The sequence below is a fragment of the Perna viridis genome, chromosome 6 (genome assembly GCF_037379345.1).
Source record: "Perna viridis isolate PV_CMFRI_1.1 ecotype Kerala chromosome 6, ASM3737934v1, whole genome shotgun sequence".
NCBI lineage: Eukaryota > Metazoa > Mollusca > Bivalvia > Mytilida > Mytilidae > Perna > Perna viridis.
Window position 1 is genome coordinate 5,588,766 of NC_142450.1, and position 17,696 is coordinate 5,606,461.

At 34.3% G+C, this 17,696-nt stretch overlaps 2 protein-coding genes across 6 annotated transcripts; both read right to left on the reverse strand.

Moving 5' to 3' along the window:
- Nucleotides 1–5,683: 5,683 nt before the first annotated feature.
- Nucleotides 5,684–10,227, reverse strand: LOC148613333 (uncharacterized). 3 transcript variants are annotated; one of them, XM_088586712.1, is made up of 3 exons: nt 10,106–10,227; nt 8,652–9,031; nt 5,684–6,820 (listed from the first exon to the last, which is right to left on the reverse strand). In XM_088586712.1, the coding sequence occupies exons 2-3, from the start codon at nt 9,029–9,031 to the stop codon at nt 6,049–6,051; spliced, it is 1,152 nt and encodes a 383-aa protein (XP_088442838.1). In that variant the 5' UTR covers nt 10,106–10,227; the 3' UTR covers nt 5,684–6,048. The 3 variants fall into 3 exon arrangements, with proteins under 3 accessions (XP_088442838.1, XP_088442839.1, XP_088442836.1); XM_088586713.1 differs by having other exon boundaries at nt 10,101–10,200; XM_088586710.1 differs by lacking the exon at nt 10,106–10,227 and having other exon boundaries at nt 8,652–10,094.
- Nucleotides 10,228–10,671: 444 nt separating this feature from the next.
- LOC148613334 (uncharacterized) lies at nt 10,672–17,658 on the reverse strand. Of its 3 annotated transcripts, none has more exons than XM_088586715.1 (7): nt 15,430–17,658; nt 13,660–13,699; nt 13,284–13,392; nt 12,784–12,852; nt 12,142–12,387; nt 11,691–11,808; nt 10,672–10,796 (listed from the first exon to the last, which is right to left on the reverse strand). In XM_088586715.1, the coding sequence occupies exons 1-6, from the start codon at nt 15,510–15,512 to the stop codon at nt 11,702–11,704; spliced, it is 654 nt and encodes a 217-aa protein (XP_088442841.1). In that variant the 5' UTR covers nt 15,513–17,658; the 3' UTR covers nt 10,672–10,796; nt 11,691–11,701. The 3 variants fall into 3 exon arrangements, with proteins under 3 accessions (XP_088442841.1, XP_088442842.1, XP_088442840.1); XM_088586716.1 differs by lacking the exon at nt 10,672–10,796 and adding an exon at nt 11,287–11,429 and having other exon boundaries at nt 11,691–11,790; XM_088586714.1 differs by lacking the exon at nt 10,672–10,796 and adding an exon at nt 11,287–11,429.
- Nucleotides 17,659–17,696: the final 38 nt, after the last annotated feature.

Below are 17,696 nucleotides of genomic sequence, written 5' to 3' on the forward strand. Positions count from 1 at the left end.
TTTTGCTAACAAGAGCAAGAAGATATTAATGTGATGTGTAGTAGATGCTCTCCACTGAAACATATCAAAAATAAAAATATGTAGCATATCTGTTTTCTGCTAATTTGGACCTTAAATGACCCCCATAAAGACTTTTCTTCCTCTTAACGCTTTTCATACAAACTTTGTCCAGATCATAACTTTTTTGTCTTTTGACCTAGACTTCTAATATTCGGTATGTTGGTACATCCTCTCGGGGCGGAGTGTCGCGTACCAGAGTGAGCGACCTTTGACCTTGACCTGTAAACTCAAGGTCAAATAACATACAAATTTTGGCCAAATACGATACACAAAATTGTCTGTGCCATTACTTTTTGATCTTTGTCCTTAGATATCTGATCTGTTTGACATTTAAGTAAATAACATCAAGTTAGAGTGAAATGTTCTAGATTGGATGACTTTTGACCTTGGCCTTTGAATCCAAGGTCAAATGACATACAAAATTTTGGCTAAATATCATACAAAATTTTGGCCGGGCCATAATTTTCTTTTGTCTTTTTACTTAGACATCTGATATTTGGTATGGGGTTATGTTTTCTCAAGTCGAGACGCCTCGTAATAGATTGATTGACATTTGAACTTCACCTTTGACCTCATGGTCAAATAACATATCAACTTTTGACTTGATGAGTGTTAATGAGGACAAATGTCATATGACTGATACTAAATTGTTTTTATTAATTTCTGTATTTTGAGAGAATTCCATCAGACCCAAGAAAAATATTTCTTGTTTTTGTTGATCAAACACATTTGTTACATATTTCTTCATACATAATTTAACATGTTGAAAGACAGTTTATGGTACATTCACTATATGTACATGAGATTCTTCTCCTCTCCTTTCTTTTTCTTTTAAATTTTTTTTCCACCTATTTTTTTTTTATGAAAAACAGAAAACAACATTATTTTTTTTCACAATTAAGGAACTGCATTTATTTTTTTCTTGCCACAGCAAAAATATTTTTTTCATTTTTTTCCAACTGAAATTAACATTTTTTTTTCAAAAATATCCCAGGCCCCCCCCCCCCCTCAATATAAAAATGGTCGGTGCATAACTGGTATGACAAATCAACTGGAAGTGACTGACTAACACCCTAAACATTTGCTTACCGCGCCATATATGTAGCTCAACAGAAAACCCAGTTTAATTAAAATTAGCCCCAGCAAACCAGAAATACAAATAATTTCATGATAAATTGGCGTATAAAGAAGCCGAAAGGTCCTAATAAATCTAAATCAAAGCATTCTCTCGGAATTTTACATTCCTGTGAGAAAACGGCATAACCGTAGATAAGTTAGAAGCAAAGAACGTGCAGTCTGTAACAGTTTCAAAGCATAGAGACGGTGTGCTGCACACCTGAATGGCTATCTATAAAAGCAATAAACGCGCCGATGAACTCGCTTAAATACTAAATGCCGACTGAATTGACCAATCATTGACAATTGTTACTCATGTGTTATTAATTCAATTTCGTTTTCAAACACATTAAGCATATGTAAATTACAGAGACTCAACAGCTAAATGTATAACTCCGAGCTCAGCTCACTACTGTTTATATCCATTATGAAATCATATAATAATCACGTGATAATAACAAAACCACGTGTACATGTAAACAGATTAAAGTCACTTCCATTACATTATAGTTCTTTAGTGTGGAAAATTTTCCAACGATGTAAGAACTATTAAATGTTTAAGACGTTCCCTCTGCAGGACTCGGACTAGTGCTCTGTGATATTTCTGGGCACACCGCCTCTGCTAATTCTAGCGTCCTAGGTCACTCGGCCAGCTAGACTGTATTAGAATAGTGGTGATTTTTTAATATTAGAAATTCATTTTCTAATATTACAAAATGGATTTGTTGTATTCAATTACGATTTTTTAACATTAGAAAATCATCTTGTAATACCAAAAAATGTGACCGATTTAGCAATATTGCAAAGTGATTTTATAATATTACAAATTCATTTTCTAATATTACAAATTCAATTTGCAATATTACTAAATGCGTGATATTTTGCAGCATAACTAAATCAGGAATTTGTAATATTAGAAAATGAATTTTTAATATTACAAAATTAATTTCTAATATCAAAAAATATTTTCTAATATTAAAAAATTATTTTCTAATATTACAAAATATTGATTTTTGTCCACTTTGGCTTACCATAATTTACAAATTATTAATAAAACGGCCCAGTTCCTTTGGTCATAGGAGTGCCCATAAAATCAATCATCATTCCGAAAAAGCCGTCTCGTATAATTTGATATTTTCATCTCCAGTTCCAAGACATCCAATATACGCCTTTCTATTGTTGGTAAAAGTAAGATAACCAGGATATAAAATTCCAACAGATGCTGTATCGATCGACGAAACGAAACACCGTGCATTGTCAAGAAAGTAAAAAATATCGTTACTATGATCACCGATTAAGAAATGATCGGATGGGGTCCTGGTGATGAAAGACGGCCAAAACTTCATTTGTCCTTCGTTGATGGTTGGCTGTCCGTCGTATGTGTCAATCTCAATTCCATCTTGACCCAATACAACCAGTCTTCCAACATCTGCGCCAAAAATGTCAGCAATAAAAATGTTTCCATTGAGGCTACTTGAAATTAGTCGAGGATTCCAAAACATTCTGTGCTTATTTTTATCATATTCCCACTTTTTTAATTTCTTTCCATTCCAGTTAAACATAACAACAACGCGGCGCACGGTGTCTTGCTTTTCGGAATTGATAGCCCCAAGAATAACTTTGTCATCGTGGGTTTTATGTACTGCGATGACTGCCAATGATCCAACTTGGTACCTCGATGAAGTTACTTTTCCAGTAGTTTGATTAAAGACTGTTAATCTTGGAGTTCGATTGGCTAAAAAAAAGTCGGTTGTCTGATAAATTTTCAACACACATTAAACTACTACATGTAATTGTTTTCGAGAGAATCAATTTAAGAAAGGTCTTCAGCGGTTTGATTTTCTGAAGGGTTGCGGTTTCATATTCGTGTGGTGAATATAGAGAACCGTCAGAACACGGTACCAAAAAGTGACAAGACGCTATGTCGGTTTGATATTCTCGTGTAACACTGAGTCGCAGCTTTTTCCTTAAAGATGCACATGTCTTTGACTTTATACCTTCCGTCTTCGCTGTCTCGATTGACTTGTGACTCTTTTTAAAGCAGGGATTACACAATGAATAATTGTAAACACCACTTTTTGTTTTTAAACGTGCATCTGTCTTACACATTTTGCAAGTAAGAATGTTTTTTTGCAGTGATGACGGACATTATAAAGCCCAGCTCGTTCTTATGGTACCACAAATGATCACCTTTATGCACACGATATGCGATGTACTAGCTCTGTTATTCTGTTGCCAAGCATTTATGTACATTTGTACAGGTAAATCAATTTAAAAATAAGTTACTGCTATATTTAAATGCACATAAATTTTGTTTACAGTATTGACTGTCTAAAAGGTGAATGAGATTTTTATTTGCCAGTTTCACTGTTGGAGAACACTGCTGAATTTCTTTTGAACGAAAATTAAATGCTAATACAATTTTAGCATACATTATACTTTTCCATGTAAATACAAATGAACGACTGCAATCTATTTTTTCTATTGTCAGTAAGAGTAGTTTTTTTTTATCCTTTCCAATTTTGGTATCTAAACATTATTTTTAGGCTCTACTTAACTTATGAAAAGGTAAAACAAAATCACAATTAAGAGAAATATCAAAATCTGTGGCATTCATGGTGACATAAGAAAACTATGAATAAATTCCAGGGGAGAACAAGTCCATGTTGACATTTATTGCATTCTTTATGACATAATTAGTTTCTTCTCAATCTACTCTAATAGAAATATATAAAATAGATTGAGTTTTAAGGAAATTGTTCGAAGTAAACCTTCCATGTTCAGTCCTATACAGCATCTATATTTGAGGTTGTCTTCGTAAGTACCAGTCCATGTAAAATTCAGATACTGTCTATGGTAGTGGTGATTCATGGTGTAGAAAAACCCACCGAACAATGCTATATGTTTACGCAATGATGGTCTTTTCTACATTCAGATCTATATTTTATGTAGAAAACTTACTAAAATCAAGCAAATTAAAAGCGATTTCATACTCAATCTATATAATTTTTATCTCAAAAGTGCAATAACCGAATGACAATTGCCTTAAGACTTGTTTTGTGTTCAGTGACTGTTCGAATTAAATTGAATTCGGCAGGGTTTCGACTTGCATGAATCACCTCCTGTCAAATTTTACAAAGAATGGTACATGAGACCTAATACTATTTTAAAATAAAAAATGAATGAACTATTTCAAAACTATATTTTTCTGCAAGATTCAAAGTATCACAAAAGTTGTTGTTCTATTCTGCTCTAATTGAAACATTAGTTATCCATAAACCAAACTTCTGAATTGTATATCATAAAAGGTCGGATGATTGTATCAAGTAATGTGCAAGCTTTGGACCCTGAATGGTTCCCTTGATGTCTCTATCACAGAAATAAGACCTCACAGATTGACATGCTACCATTTTTCCGACTTTGAGCAAACATGCAAGTCGCCGGTCAATCTACTTCATGCCACAACGCGTACTTAATGAAGGAGCATTGACAAAATAATAAAGTACCATTCCGTGTAAGAATCAGGCAATGGGTGGTACATCATTTTTCTCATTTGTTTTTTTTTTAAACATTCAATATCCATGTAGTATCATGAAAACAACAGAAAAGCTACTAAAATTTACACCGAAGCATCAGTGACGTAGATATCTTATTACTGCATAATATAGGGAAAATTTTCCCGCCATTTTGCCATGTTGCATTTCACCTAAATTTGACGTATCAATATCTTTCAAAGGTAATCTTTACAAACATTTTGATGGTTATTTCTGGAGGTTATGATGTAAACATACTTGAACAATGCAATAAAATCTCTGAAGGTTTTTTCTTCATGTGCCATACCTATACACATTTTGCCTGATTCTCAGACAAAGAAGTACCAAACCTCAAAACCGAAAACATGGAAATATAAAGCCAAATCCAGCACCGATAACGTAGGAATATTCACGATATTATTCATAGAGAACCTAACTATGATTATTAGTTTTATTAGTAAGAATTTCTGTTTCAGAGATCTGTAATTTCCTCAGTATCTTTTTTACATTTGTTTCACCATCCGGTCGGGACACATCGCATAAAATTGTTGAATTTGCTCTGGTTAATGGTTTCTTATTTCCCACATGTTTTAAAATATTGACTATCATTCCTTCGTTTAGAAACTGTTCTGATACTTGTTCTGCTAATACCGAAAATAAAAAAAAAAGGGAAATCCATGTACAAAACAATACCGAGACCACAATTAGTAAAGCAGATGGATTTTAAGGTGAGCAGCACGAACACAACTTACAGTCCAGAGGTTAGCAATCTCTTTTTTCTGTCATTGTTTATTCACTAGAAAGATTTGGATATATAGTTGCTTTAACTTTTCGTTTTACCATTTCCCTTGTAACACACAAACAAACTTTGTTGAAGTCTTATAAATGAAAAAAAGTGAATCAAGATCATATCATGTGACCATATCCACAGATTTTTCCATGTTATTTTTTCAAATGATTATGAGCAAAGCATGTACGCCTGGTTAATGCTTACAAAAGTTTGTCTCCCTGTATTATCCTTTTACTTTTAGTGTTCCCTGTCCTTAAATTTAATTTCTGTATTTTTTTTTTTTTGGTCTGTTTTAAAATCTGATGGTGTCTATCATTTGAAAGAAGATAATTCGAACGTACGATTTTCTGTTTATATTTTTTTTGTATCGTTAATGCAGACCATTGTACAAAGGAACATGCGTTGACAGTCAGAATTATTATATCTTCGAAAGCATATTTTATAAGGGTAAATTATTAATAATTTCAGCTTGTATGTCTACATGTACATGTTAACAACTCATTTAGCACTATATTTCACTCAATTCAGCATGGAAGAATGGCGTGTGTCTTAACGCGTCGCTAGTTGGAGTTTTCGACAATCTTGCTCGTTTTCACGAGCAAATGCCAAATTCAGCGGTTCTGGTTTTAAGTGAGTCTTCGAACTCTTTTTCCCTTTTTTACTCTTTCTTGATAGAGTGTATCGAGAAACGGCACTCTTAGCCACGTGAGTAAGCTGTGGTTCATGCCGACACAGAGACATGACAATATCTGAAGGATAGTCCAATTCGCCCATTTTCTTCTTTCGCACTTGCATAAAATGACCGTTTCGCATTACGCGTGATAATTTAGGTTTAACAAGTCGTGTTCTGTTCATGTCTATCTTTGGAAACATAATTCGTTGCAGTTCGTCTGCTATATTTCTGTTAGTCTGTTCAATACAAGTTGAGCATGTAGACGGACCTAAAACTTCGCAGAAGTCACTTGTGTTCTGACAGCGCTTTGGGTTAGATAGAGAAGGGTATTTGTTTACTTTGACGATACTGGGGTCACGCTGAAGGTCATTCATCATAAGTTTAAATGGATTCTCCTCTCTGGTTTCTGGTCGTGGCATTCCGTATCCTGGATGTGCCTTTGGAGCTGGCGCTTTAAAGAAATGCCTCATTATTGCTCCTTCAAACTTAGCTTGGCCATTGTCACGAAGACGTGCATTAAGAATGTATTCTCGTTCAATTTTCTGTTCAATGTTGCTAATCCGGTGTTCGCCTTCACCAATAATTGGTTTATCAGAAAATGGCATATCTTTCCCGGCGATATTCTCCTTCGTTATCGAATATAAAGTCCTGTAAAAAGAAATTGTGATAATCATAAATGGAATGTCTAACAATCTAACATTTTTTGTTTCAAGCTTTCCTAGTATTTAGCTACGGTATGAGTTATTTTTAATATTTTTCAAAGTCGTTGCTTTTGTTTTTAGTTAAAGAGTAATCAAGGAACCAAGGTTATAGCGGTAATCAAAAGAATGTAATCCAGGGACAAAGACCAGACATGGAAAACAGACATACACAACAAAGAACATAAAGTAACTAAAATCATACATACAAAGTAACAAAAGTAAATGAGCAACTCGGACTCCACTAAAAACTGGGAGCATGGACTAGGTGCACCGGTAGGGTAAGTGTTCTCTGCTTTTCTAGAAACACCCGCCGAGTTGCTCATAAAAAGTCAAGTCCGGGGTAGACAAACGAGGGAAGGAAAATTATGACCCGTTGAATAAATTCTGAATGAAAAGTCATCACGTTTGTCGTAAAGTTTGGTCAATAGTTTTCCTTTACCATCGATTTCTAAGTGTAGGTCAAGATATGAGGCTGACTTCACAGTGTCTGTAGTATCCTTTATCTCAAGTTCTTTTGGGTAGATGCGATGTATCAAATCCCCGAAATTAGGATTGTTTAAAGATAATACGTCATCTATATAGTGGAAACTGAGATTGAAGGATCTAGCCAAACGATATTCTTTCTTTCTGATCAGATCAGCTATAAAGTCAGCCTCAAAAGAGTGAAGGAATAGGTCAGCAAGTAAAGGAGCACAATTTGTTCCCATTGGAATGCCGACCGTTTATTGAAAAACACACACTGGACAAATATGTTGTCAATTAAAAATTCCAGCATTTTGTAAACATCTTCCTCTGTATATTTGGAAGATGATTTGGAATTATTTCTTACAAAGTATGAGGAATCTCTACCAAGAACTATATATTTGTATCTAGGTGTACCACCTTTTTTTGGAAAAACAACGATGTATAATGTTTTTAAGTTGGGATTTTAACTGAGTATGTGGAATAGAAGTATACAGTGTTGAAAAATCATAGGTTTTAATGCTATTATATTCAGATAATAGTCTTGAACTGATTGTCTCCAAAAGATCTTTCGAATTTTTCAGGATCCACATTGAATTAATACCACTACGGGAGTAACAAGTGTTGTGGTGGGACTGTAGACCCTCTTTGACAGTTGTGAGTATAGAAGTTAAAAGTTTTGAAAGTGGTTTGGTGGTACATTTTGCAGATCCAGCTATGAAACGTTGTTTGTATGGATTCTTGTGAAGTTTAGGAATCCAGTCAATAGACGGTAAATGACAATCATCGTCCCTGGTAGAGAGACCAAACGAGGATAGCACAGATTTATGGTTTTCTACAATCTCTTCTTTGGAGAGAGTGGTAGCAGTGTAGGTCTTATCACTGCTATTATTTTCTACGTCTACCTCTGATAATAAACATTGGATATAAAACGTTTTGCAGACAAAAACAATGTTGTTTTGGGCTTCGTCTGCTAATACGACAAAATATTTGTCATGTATAGTAGACAATGTTTTTGCTACATCGGAGTCTTTGAAAACTGATGTAGCCTTGGCACTCATTGACGTACTTAAAACTTTCATTCGTTTCAAAATTAAAGAACTTATTTTATGTATGAAGCTTTATGAGTAAGCACTACACTTCCCAAGTTTTTATTCTACACTATATAAAGCATTGCAATTGGTTTATGGTGTAAAGTATAAAGTATAACGGTAAAAACACAGAAAAAAAATGTTTTATTAATTTTTTACTCGCATGGTAATAGTTCTATAGCTTTTTGTAATTGAAATGTGAATGTCAAACGGATTTAGGAATACCTTTTGTCCAATAGATTTAGACCCTTCTTTCGGGGTTTCTTCTGTTTAGGAACCGCCTTCTCCTCCTCAACTGATTGTGCAACTTCCTTTTCCCACAGAGGCCCGGATGAATACTGTCGCCTGCCTAAACTTAGACTAGAATCCTCTCTAGTGACGATACTTTCGTTGTCCCCGAGATCAATCAAGCACATAGAAGCACGGCGTTTTTTCTTGACAAACTGCTCCAAGTCTTGCATTGAACTGGGGCCAAAAATTTGACTTGTTGATCCTCGTCTCCTTAAATATGCCTCAACCCCCGGTAGAGCTTCAACCGAACGTCTCCTGCCCACATGGCCCGGTCGCCCTGGGAGTGTAACGGTACTGCCACTTACATCCGACATCTGTTCAAAAAGAATCATTCATAGACAGAACTGCAGTTATGGGATTTTTTTTTAGTTAATTTAATGCAAATTTTGGGCAAAACTCGCAAATAATAGCCTTGAACTTCTTTTTTCTAAACCCCTCTGCCCCTTTTCATATTCTCCGGATCCTCCCCTATCATAGCATAACTTTACAATCTTTCAAGTAGCAGTCTTTCTATAAATCAGAATTCATGCGAGACAAATACCACTGAATTCAGTTTTATTACTGATCACATGATAAATAGTCTTAGTTGCGTTGAGATAAAAAATATAGATAGCACATGAAATTGGTACTTTGGTTTGGTTAATTTTAGTAGGAGTTGAATGAATGATTTTCTAAAAAGTGCAGATCTGAATGCAGAAATGATAATCGTTATGGGATAGTATAGCATATATAGACTGAAAAAGCATTATTTGTTAGGTGGGTTTTTCTATTAACACCTGAATCACTTTACTATTGGCAGTGTCTGAATTTTATGTGGACTGGTACTTAAACGCAGAATATATAGCAGCGACATGAAATTGTGATTTTGGTATCAACATCACTGTTAAACAAATTATATTCTTTCCTTTCGAAATGATTTTTTAAATCATGTTTTATAGTTCGCCTCAAGATCTCGGCCATTTTTTGTAGCGAGAAGGACTGGTTAGTTCCGATTGCATCAAGGGCAGACAAACGGGTGATGTATACGGCACTTGTAGTAAAGATAAGCTACCAACAGTAATATTTTGTTTGTATTTACCACATATCGGAAATGAATAATGTTTAATTCACAACTGCTCGTAGAAACTTTTTAGATGTACAAATGTATTTTAAGTTAAATTAATCATAGGAAATACATGCAATATACAATTTATATCCGAATTATAAGACATGTTTCTTAGATTTGCATGGGAACACTCTACGCAGAACAGAAATAAAGAATTTACCACACGTTTAAAAGTTGTATTACTGTAAATTATTTCGATAGAAGTGGTAGAAAGCGAATGAACAACATTAAAACAAACCAAAATTAATGAATATAACGGAAATGAAAATTATATTTACCTTACCTGTTGTTCAAGTCTTCAAAACAACCAAATTAGATCACTCCATCGACAAGGAATTAACGGATTATCTCTAATCTGTTTTTATTTTAAGACGCATTTCATGTTACAAACGAAACAAATCGATCAATCCCGTATTAATATATATTATGTACATGTATTTAATTACATATTATAAGTGCGTAATAAGTACACAGACTGTCAAATATTTGATTTAGAAAAGTTTGTTTGTTGCATTAGCCTCCCCGATTTAAACCATATCGGTTTAAAACTCTTCCCTAGTACTGCGTTCTTATTCATATTCTCTAGATTTCGTGTAGTTTTCAGTTCATGGCATGGTATTTTTAATCCGTCAACTCCTCTTTCAAAACAGATAGCAAGATTTTCAATTTACAAATTACGACTTGAATAATTACTATGATAATGTTTTGACCCCTTTGCTATTCCATAACTATCTTACGCCAATGATACGTTTTATGAGTTTTTTAAGCATTCGTTTGTTTTTAAAAGTAAAAGTTTAGGTCCAAATGTAAGTGCGTTGTCTTGATAGTAATTAATTTCGCGCGTTTCTAAATCAGGGATTTCCTTCTTTCCTTTATTCAGACCTTGGCAAATAGAGTGGTTATATTCCAATGGTGCCGCCATCTTTTTTACATTATCTTTGAGCAGAGCACTATCATACATTATTTGACTTCAACTTTAGGAAATAAAAAAATAATAATCTTTTCTAAATATTGTAAATTTAGGTATAGTGTGCACGTGCGTCAAGTAGTAACCTCTTTTAAACCAGGATCGCTTGAACCAATTACATATAGTAAGATATAAATATTTTAAAAATACTGAACTCACTCATAACCAAACAAATCGAAATAGGAAACCAAATCTAGCATCAAGAAGTTAATTATTCCATGAGCAAATCAATGAATGAAGCCTTAAAAGTATATTTAGGGTTTTATATTTGTAATAATGAAAACTTTAAATAATCTGTGATATAATACAAGTCCGACCAGTTTAACTTCTGGGCTGGTGAAAAGGCGCACACTTAGTTTAAGATGCAATCAATCATTGATTCTAAAGTAAAAGATCGACAAAACTGAAAACATTTAGATGCCCCACAGACAAAACGTAACTATGCCGACTTTTTTGATAGTCGCAATGAAATACTGCAGCTAATCAAAAACAAAACATTGTATTCAAACGTGTATTTAACATTATAATGTCAATAAAAAGTAAAGAATAACACAAGACACAGTATCGTTGATCGTGTGTTCTCAATTCTCATCGATTCATGGATGTAAAGTTGTATAGATCTTCATCATTCGACATACATCTGTAAGGAAAGAGAAGAAATAATTTCGTCTTTCGTTACCAGGTAGTTATAAATAGAAAAATTAGCGGTTCCTGGAAATGGTTTCCGGTTTGGAACCTACTATTTTGCAAAGTTTGTTCATTTTAAGGAAAACAAAAAATGGATGATGGGCAACGATAGCCCCGAATCTCCTTTTATAAGCTTCTGGATCACTCCCTTTCTTTAGGTGTCTTAACCTGTCTCTAAGAGAACGAACTTGATAACAAAAACAAAAACAAGTACCTTCGCTTTTTCTAACCACATCCAACACCCCTGTCTCTATCTCTTCTCTCTCCAGACATCATCTCCTCTATTGCTCCATTGACTTCATTAATGGCTACTTCTACAGTAAAAGATACCACTGTTGAATAATAGTAGAAAACATAAAATTGTTGAATGGAATGAAGATGCCACTTCGTTTTACGTATATTATTGTGTTATCGTAATGATTTATTCAAGACCCATGCATTTCTCAACCAAATGTTGTAAAAAGTTACGGTATTTATAAAGTATATGGCTTAGAAGGTTTTCTCGACACCAATCTTGATAGTTGCCCAGTATGAAATTTGATTTTCATTTGATTATCTCGAGCGACACTTTCTTCTTCCCACTAAAAAGATCATTGTCACCGCCATCTTCATCTTTAATTGAAGAAAAAAATCAATTTAAACCGGCATGCAAAATTTATTCTTACCGAATTCTTGCTCAATATCAAACAGTTTCATACGTTGTGCCCATTCTCCACATGACTCACTGTCAGCCTGCAAGTCAATGAGGCCAAAGGATGAGATGTTCGAATTCCATATACTCCTGGTTTCATCCAGATCATCTTTGAACGTTTCGTAAAAGGAGTTGTTTTTTACCATTGATTCTGCCTTTTTAAATCGGTGTTCCAATGCTTTGTTTCTGTTTTCTATTTCTTTTGTAAGTCTTTCCGATTCTATGTAAAAAAGCAGATACAAAAATTTTGAGTGATTAACTGAAGTTTTTGTGTTGTTTACAAGGAAAGAACGATGCTGTTGTTTTTAATCTAATCATATTTTTTAATCGATAAATACGTACAACTGGTTTGTCATACATGTATATCCATTACAATAGGTGTGATATATTTGCTTGTTCCACTCCCCGGCTTTAGCTACATGTACTCTACCCGACAACGCATACTATGGTAATTAACGTTCTAGGGGATATTTCAAAGTAATATTGTATTTGCCGAGACCTATTTGACTACCCCCCAACAACTTATATACTTTTGCGTTTATAGGTTTCAATTGATTTTGAAACTTTTTTAAAAAGGTTAAAATATTGTTGAAAATTAAGTGAGTAATATATATACCAGTGATGAATTTTAAAACTTTAGACGAGGTTTCCGTATCCCAACAGCTCCTATATAGTTGCTCCAGTTCTGAAATACGAATAAACAAATATTATTGGCAAAAATGAATAGTGAGCAATGCATGTGAAATGTTAACAAGCATAGGCTTGACAGAATAGAAGATGTCCCTTCTTTATATATATAAGATAGCCGTAGTTTCAACGTATTTAAGTGGTATGATTCGGAAAATTGCTCATTTTTTTAACATTGATATTCGTACTGAACACATCAACAGTTTTGTAGGCCGATTAAGTGTAAAGAACCCAGGGGCGCTTCTAGAATTTTTTTGACAATTACAAAATATGCAGGCTATAATTCGCTCCTTTTCACCCAAATTGTTCATAAAATTCAACAAAATTTTCAAATAAAAAAGGGGGTGGGTTATACCATCCCGGACCCTCTTGGATTCGCAACTAAAGCATGTATTATAAAATAACCCCATCGTGTCGACATATTTTTACCTTTTCTTTCTCCTAGGAAACAGTTCCACTGTGTCAAAACATGGTACAGAAAAGCCACAACAAAAACCAGGGTATCTCTAACAGGAATAATGCTCAACAACGGTTCATTCTACAAAAAAAAATTAGTAAATAAAAAGTTTAGATTCGTGATTCTAGTTATCATTTATACCGAATTTGAAACGAGAACCTTTTAAAATTTCAACTTGGATACTTCGCAAAATTTATTTATGCAATATGTACCTATAAAATTCGCGATTGTAAACGTAATTTATTACAAAAACCAAAAACAAAACAAAACAAAGTAAAAAATCAACAGTAAAAACAATAATATAAAAACAGATCAAGAAAGTACGTGTCGAAAATCATTTACACTTACCTCATACGGAAGAAATTCGAGATCTGCACCAGACAAATATCTACAAAAAATTGAATAGGATTGGAGTTAAACACTTGTTTCATTCAAGTAGTGGCTTTTGGAACGTATATAATTTTAAATGATTTGATTCGGTCATTCAGGTAACTAACTATTTGCTATTTATTTAATAACACTGAAGTTTGCTTTTAAACATATACAAACGTGACTTTTTTCTCCATAAACAAAAATACATCTCGACAAACCAAAATATGACCAGAAAAGCAGAAACTTTGTAACCGTGAACGTCATGACTATCACAAATACAGTGCAAATATCAATCCTATCTCGTTCACCTGGTCCATGCTCCCATTTTTTACTGGAGTCCGTTCTGTCATTTACTTTTGTTTCTTTATATGTGATTATTGGTTATTTCATGTTCCTTGTTGCGTGTGTCGGTTTTCACCTGTCTAATCTGTATCCTTGGTATAAATTTCCACTCGAATGTTGGTTCCCTCAATTGCTCCTATACATTGCTCACGATTGACAAGGTTGACATTGAGCATTGAGATTCGCTTGTGATAAGGTTGTGCCGCAGTGGAATGTTTACAATACCACTTTTAGAAACCATTCCGTATCATTCAATAAAGATTTACACAAGCAGGGCCCTTTAAAATCAATACACATGCACGACACAATCCTGACCCTAATCCTAACAGTACCAACCGTACTCGAACCCGTATTACCTGTTACTATAAGTCGTAACCCCACTAACTGAGCTTAGGAGCAGCTTGAGAAGAGTGATTTTTTAGTGGAAGCCGCCGCAACAGCCATGTAGTTTTGCTTTCTATCACTGACTAGAACCTACCAACAGAACCTATACAACCCTGCATACCAAACACACTTGCTTACTCTACACAGTTCGCGTTGGACAAAGAGTAATCAAGGGAACCAAGGTTATAGCGGTAATCAAAAGAATGTAATCCAGGGACAAAGACCAGACATGGGAAACAGACATACACAACAAAGAACATAAAGTAACTAAAATCATACATACAAAGTAACAAAAGTAAATGAGCAACTCGGACTCCACTAAAAACTGGGAGCATGGACCAGGTGCACCGGTAGGGTAAGCGTCCTCTGCTTTTCTAAACACACCCGCCTAGTTGCTCATAAAAAGTCAAGTCCGGGGTAGACAAACGAGGAAAGGAAAACCATGACCCGTTGAATAAATCAGTTTTCATAGTGCTGATGGATACACCATAACGATCCACGAGTTCATGATGACGACCATAAAACCTCTGTAGATAACGCTGTTCCGGAAAGCCTATTTGTTAGAGTTCTAGCGCGATACAAAAAGTCTGCGTAGTTTCGGCAAGCTCTGGCATAACGTATGAGTTGTGATATGAGCACTCCATACGCAGGAGCCGAAGGGATGTTGCCACAGATGAAAGGAAAGTTGACAATTCTGAATGAAAAGTCATCACGTTTGTCGTAAAGTTTGGTCAATAGTTTTCCTTTACCATCGATTTCTAAGTGTAGGTCAAGATATGAGGCTGACTTCACAGTGTCTGTAGTATCTTTTATCTCAAGTTCTTTTGGGTAGATGCGATGTATCAAATCCCCGAAATTAGGATTTTTTAAAGATAACACGTCATCTATATAGCGAAAACTGAGATTGAAGGATCTAGCCAAACAATATTCTTTCTTTCTGATCAGATCAGCTACAAAGAAACTATTTCGTCGTTGATTAAGTTCTCAAGTCAATTGACATGACTGAAATGTTTTACTCACCCAAATTCAAAGCACAATTTGTTATATAACCAGGGTCGGACAACTAGATCATTGACCTGCCTAGCCAACCACAGAAAAAACATCTTTCACGCAATTAATTTTTCGAACTTCGGTGACAGATGTTCGGCCAACAAGCGGCACGGCAGATAGCGCTGTTCTGTTCTGTCGTTAGGGGGTTATTCTAACGTCATAAAGACTGGTATGTATTGCGTTAATTGACGACTTCCGCTCCCTACCTGTCACATGAACAACTGGGTCAATTTTCATTTCGATGATCAATTTAATTGTTCTTTTCTTATGGTAGATTCTGAGATGGACATTCCTTTTTCGTCCGGCTCCCACCCATGACTACTTTAATATAAGCATTTTGTACATGCAACTCAGAAAATGTACAAAGCAGTGACAAGTTCTGCATATTCTTCACCTTGCATGGGTTTCATAAAAAGAATTTAAAAAAAAATACATTGATTTGACTCTTTTTACCAAAATCATTAACAATTCTAGTCGCAATAACGTTAAATGGCTATTTTATCGTATGGGTGACACGAACAGCTGACCGCAGATTAACACTATGTATAATGAAAATGTTCATGGGCATTACAAGTAATATTTTGCTATTTATCCGGATTTTGACAATATAGCTTGAGGTCTATTGGACTGAACCAAAGAATTCACATTGTATATTGAATTGTACAATTTTAGCTATATTTCATACATAAAAAATGCTCAGAGATTGAACTGCTAGAAATATATACATCTAAATATTTCAATGAAACCATTGTAAATTTGCAGTATTAGTTCAAAAGACAACCGGGTCATTTTTTGAAACCGGATAAATGACCACCTCGATGAAAATATGCCAATAGACATAGAATATAATAGACAAACAATGGATATAAACAAATTACGTTACAGAAGCCATTAAATTTTACCCGCTTGCGAAAAACTAAAGAAGAAAGATTAAGATAAAGTTTCCTACACAATAGATACTCGTAAATTCCGTCGTCAAGACCCCAAGTTCGTTTTCAGTGTGTTCTTAATTGAAAATCGACACTACCTTCACGTAAATATTTTCCTTGCGTCTAGTTCCGAGTAAAACAAGGAGATGTTCTTAGTCCTCTATTAAATTTGTATATATGAATAGAATTTCTGATGACCTCAAACATGGCAACACAGACCTTATACTGATTGGCGATATAAGAGTTACATCATGAATGTAAATGTATGCGGATGACACCATTTTGCTGTTTGAATCAAAAGAATCCAAAAAGTGCACTTGATATACCGGTACTCAATAATATCTGTATTTTAGGGAAAATTAATGAAAAATCAAAAATTGTGATTCTCAGTTCAAACGGTACATCTTTTCTCGGTCATTTCAAGATTGATAGTTAAATCCTTGAGCCAATAAAATCATTCTGTTACCTTGGAATTACATTTAGCTATAATAATAACTTGAATTTATGAGAAAAAAAATGAATTGATGGAGAAGGGAAGAGAGACTTCCCGTTAGACAACCCTTGTAATTTACTTCAAAAATTGTTTGACACTTAGTAGTCATGTTGTCCTGTATGGTAGTAATATCTAGGGAGCTGGAACAAACATTAAGTGATCCAGATTCATAAGAACATTTACACTTGGTTTTAATCACAGGGATTCTTGGTCCACTAGCATCGCATGCCTAGCGGAAACAGAAAGAACACTGACTCCTACATCTTAAAGCTAAATTGAATATTACTAAATTTCTGAAAAAAAAAATACTTAATTACATATAGGATAAAATTAGTCGGTTGTCACATGAAAGGAATGTACTGAATAATATTGGTTTCTGCCATCTCAACATCAATCTTCAGTTTTACGTTGATAGAATTGAACAAAGGATGTACGATCAGTTTAAACAAACTATGAATGGTTCAATAACTGATTAGGAAAAACTTATACCTCCACAAAGACCCCGTATATTGATATATATGTATACCAATGTAAAGTAGGCGGATCTGTTGTCGGTAAATTTCGAATAAGTGCACTTGTTTTGGTTATAGAAACAATATTGTATATGTGTTATTTGCGCAAATAAATATTGTCTATTTTTGTCTTCACTGCATACGAACTTTAATTAAATGGTTAAATTGTTAATGTCTCGGTTATGAACATTTTTTTATTGTGACCTCGACTAACACAACAATATAGTTTTACAGTATTATTGCACTTAGGCCTGCTCTCTTTTTTTATTTGGGTACAGACTGTTTGATTTTCTGTGTGCGGCG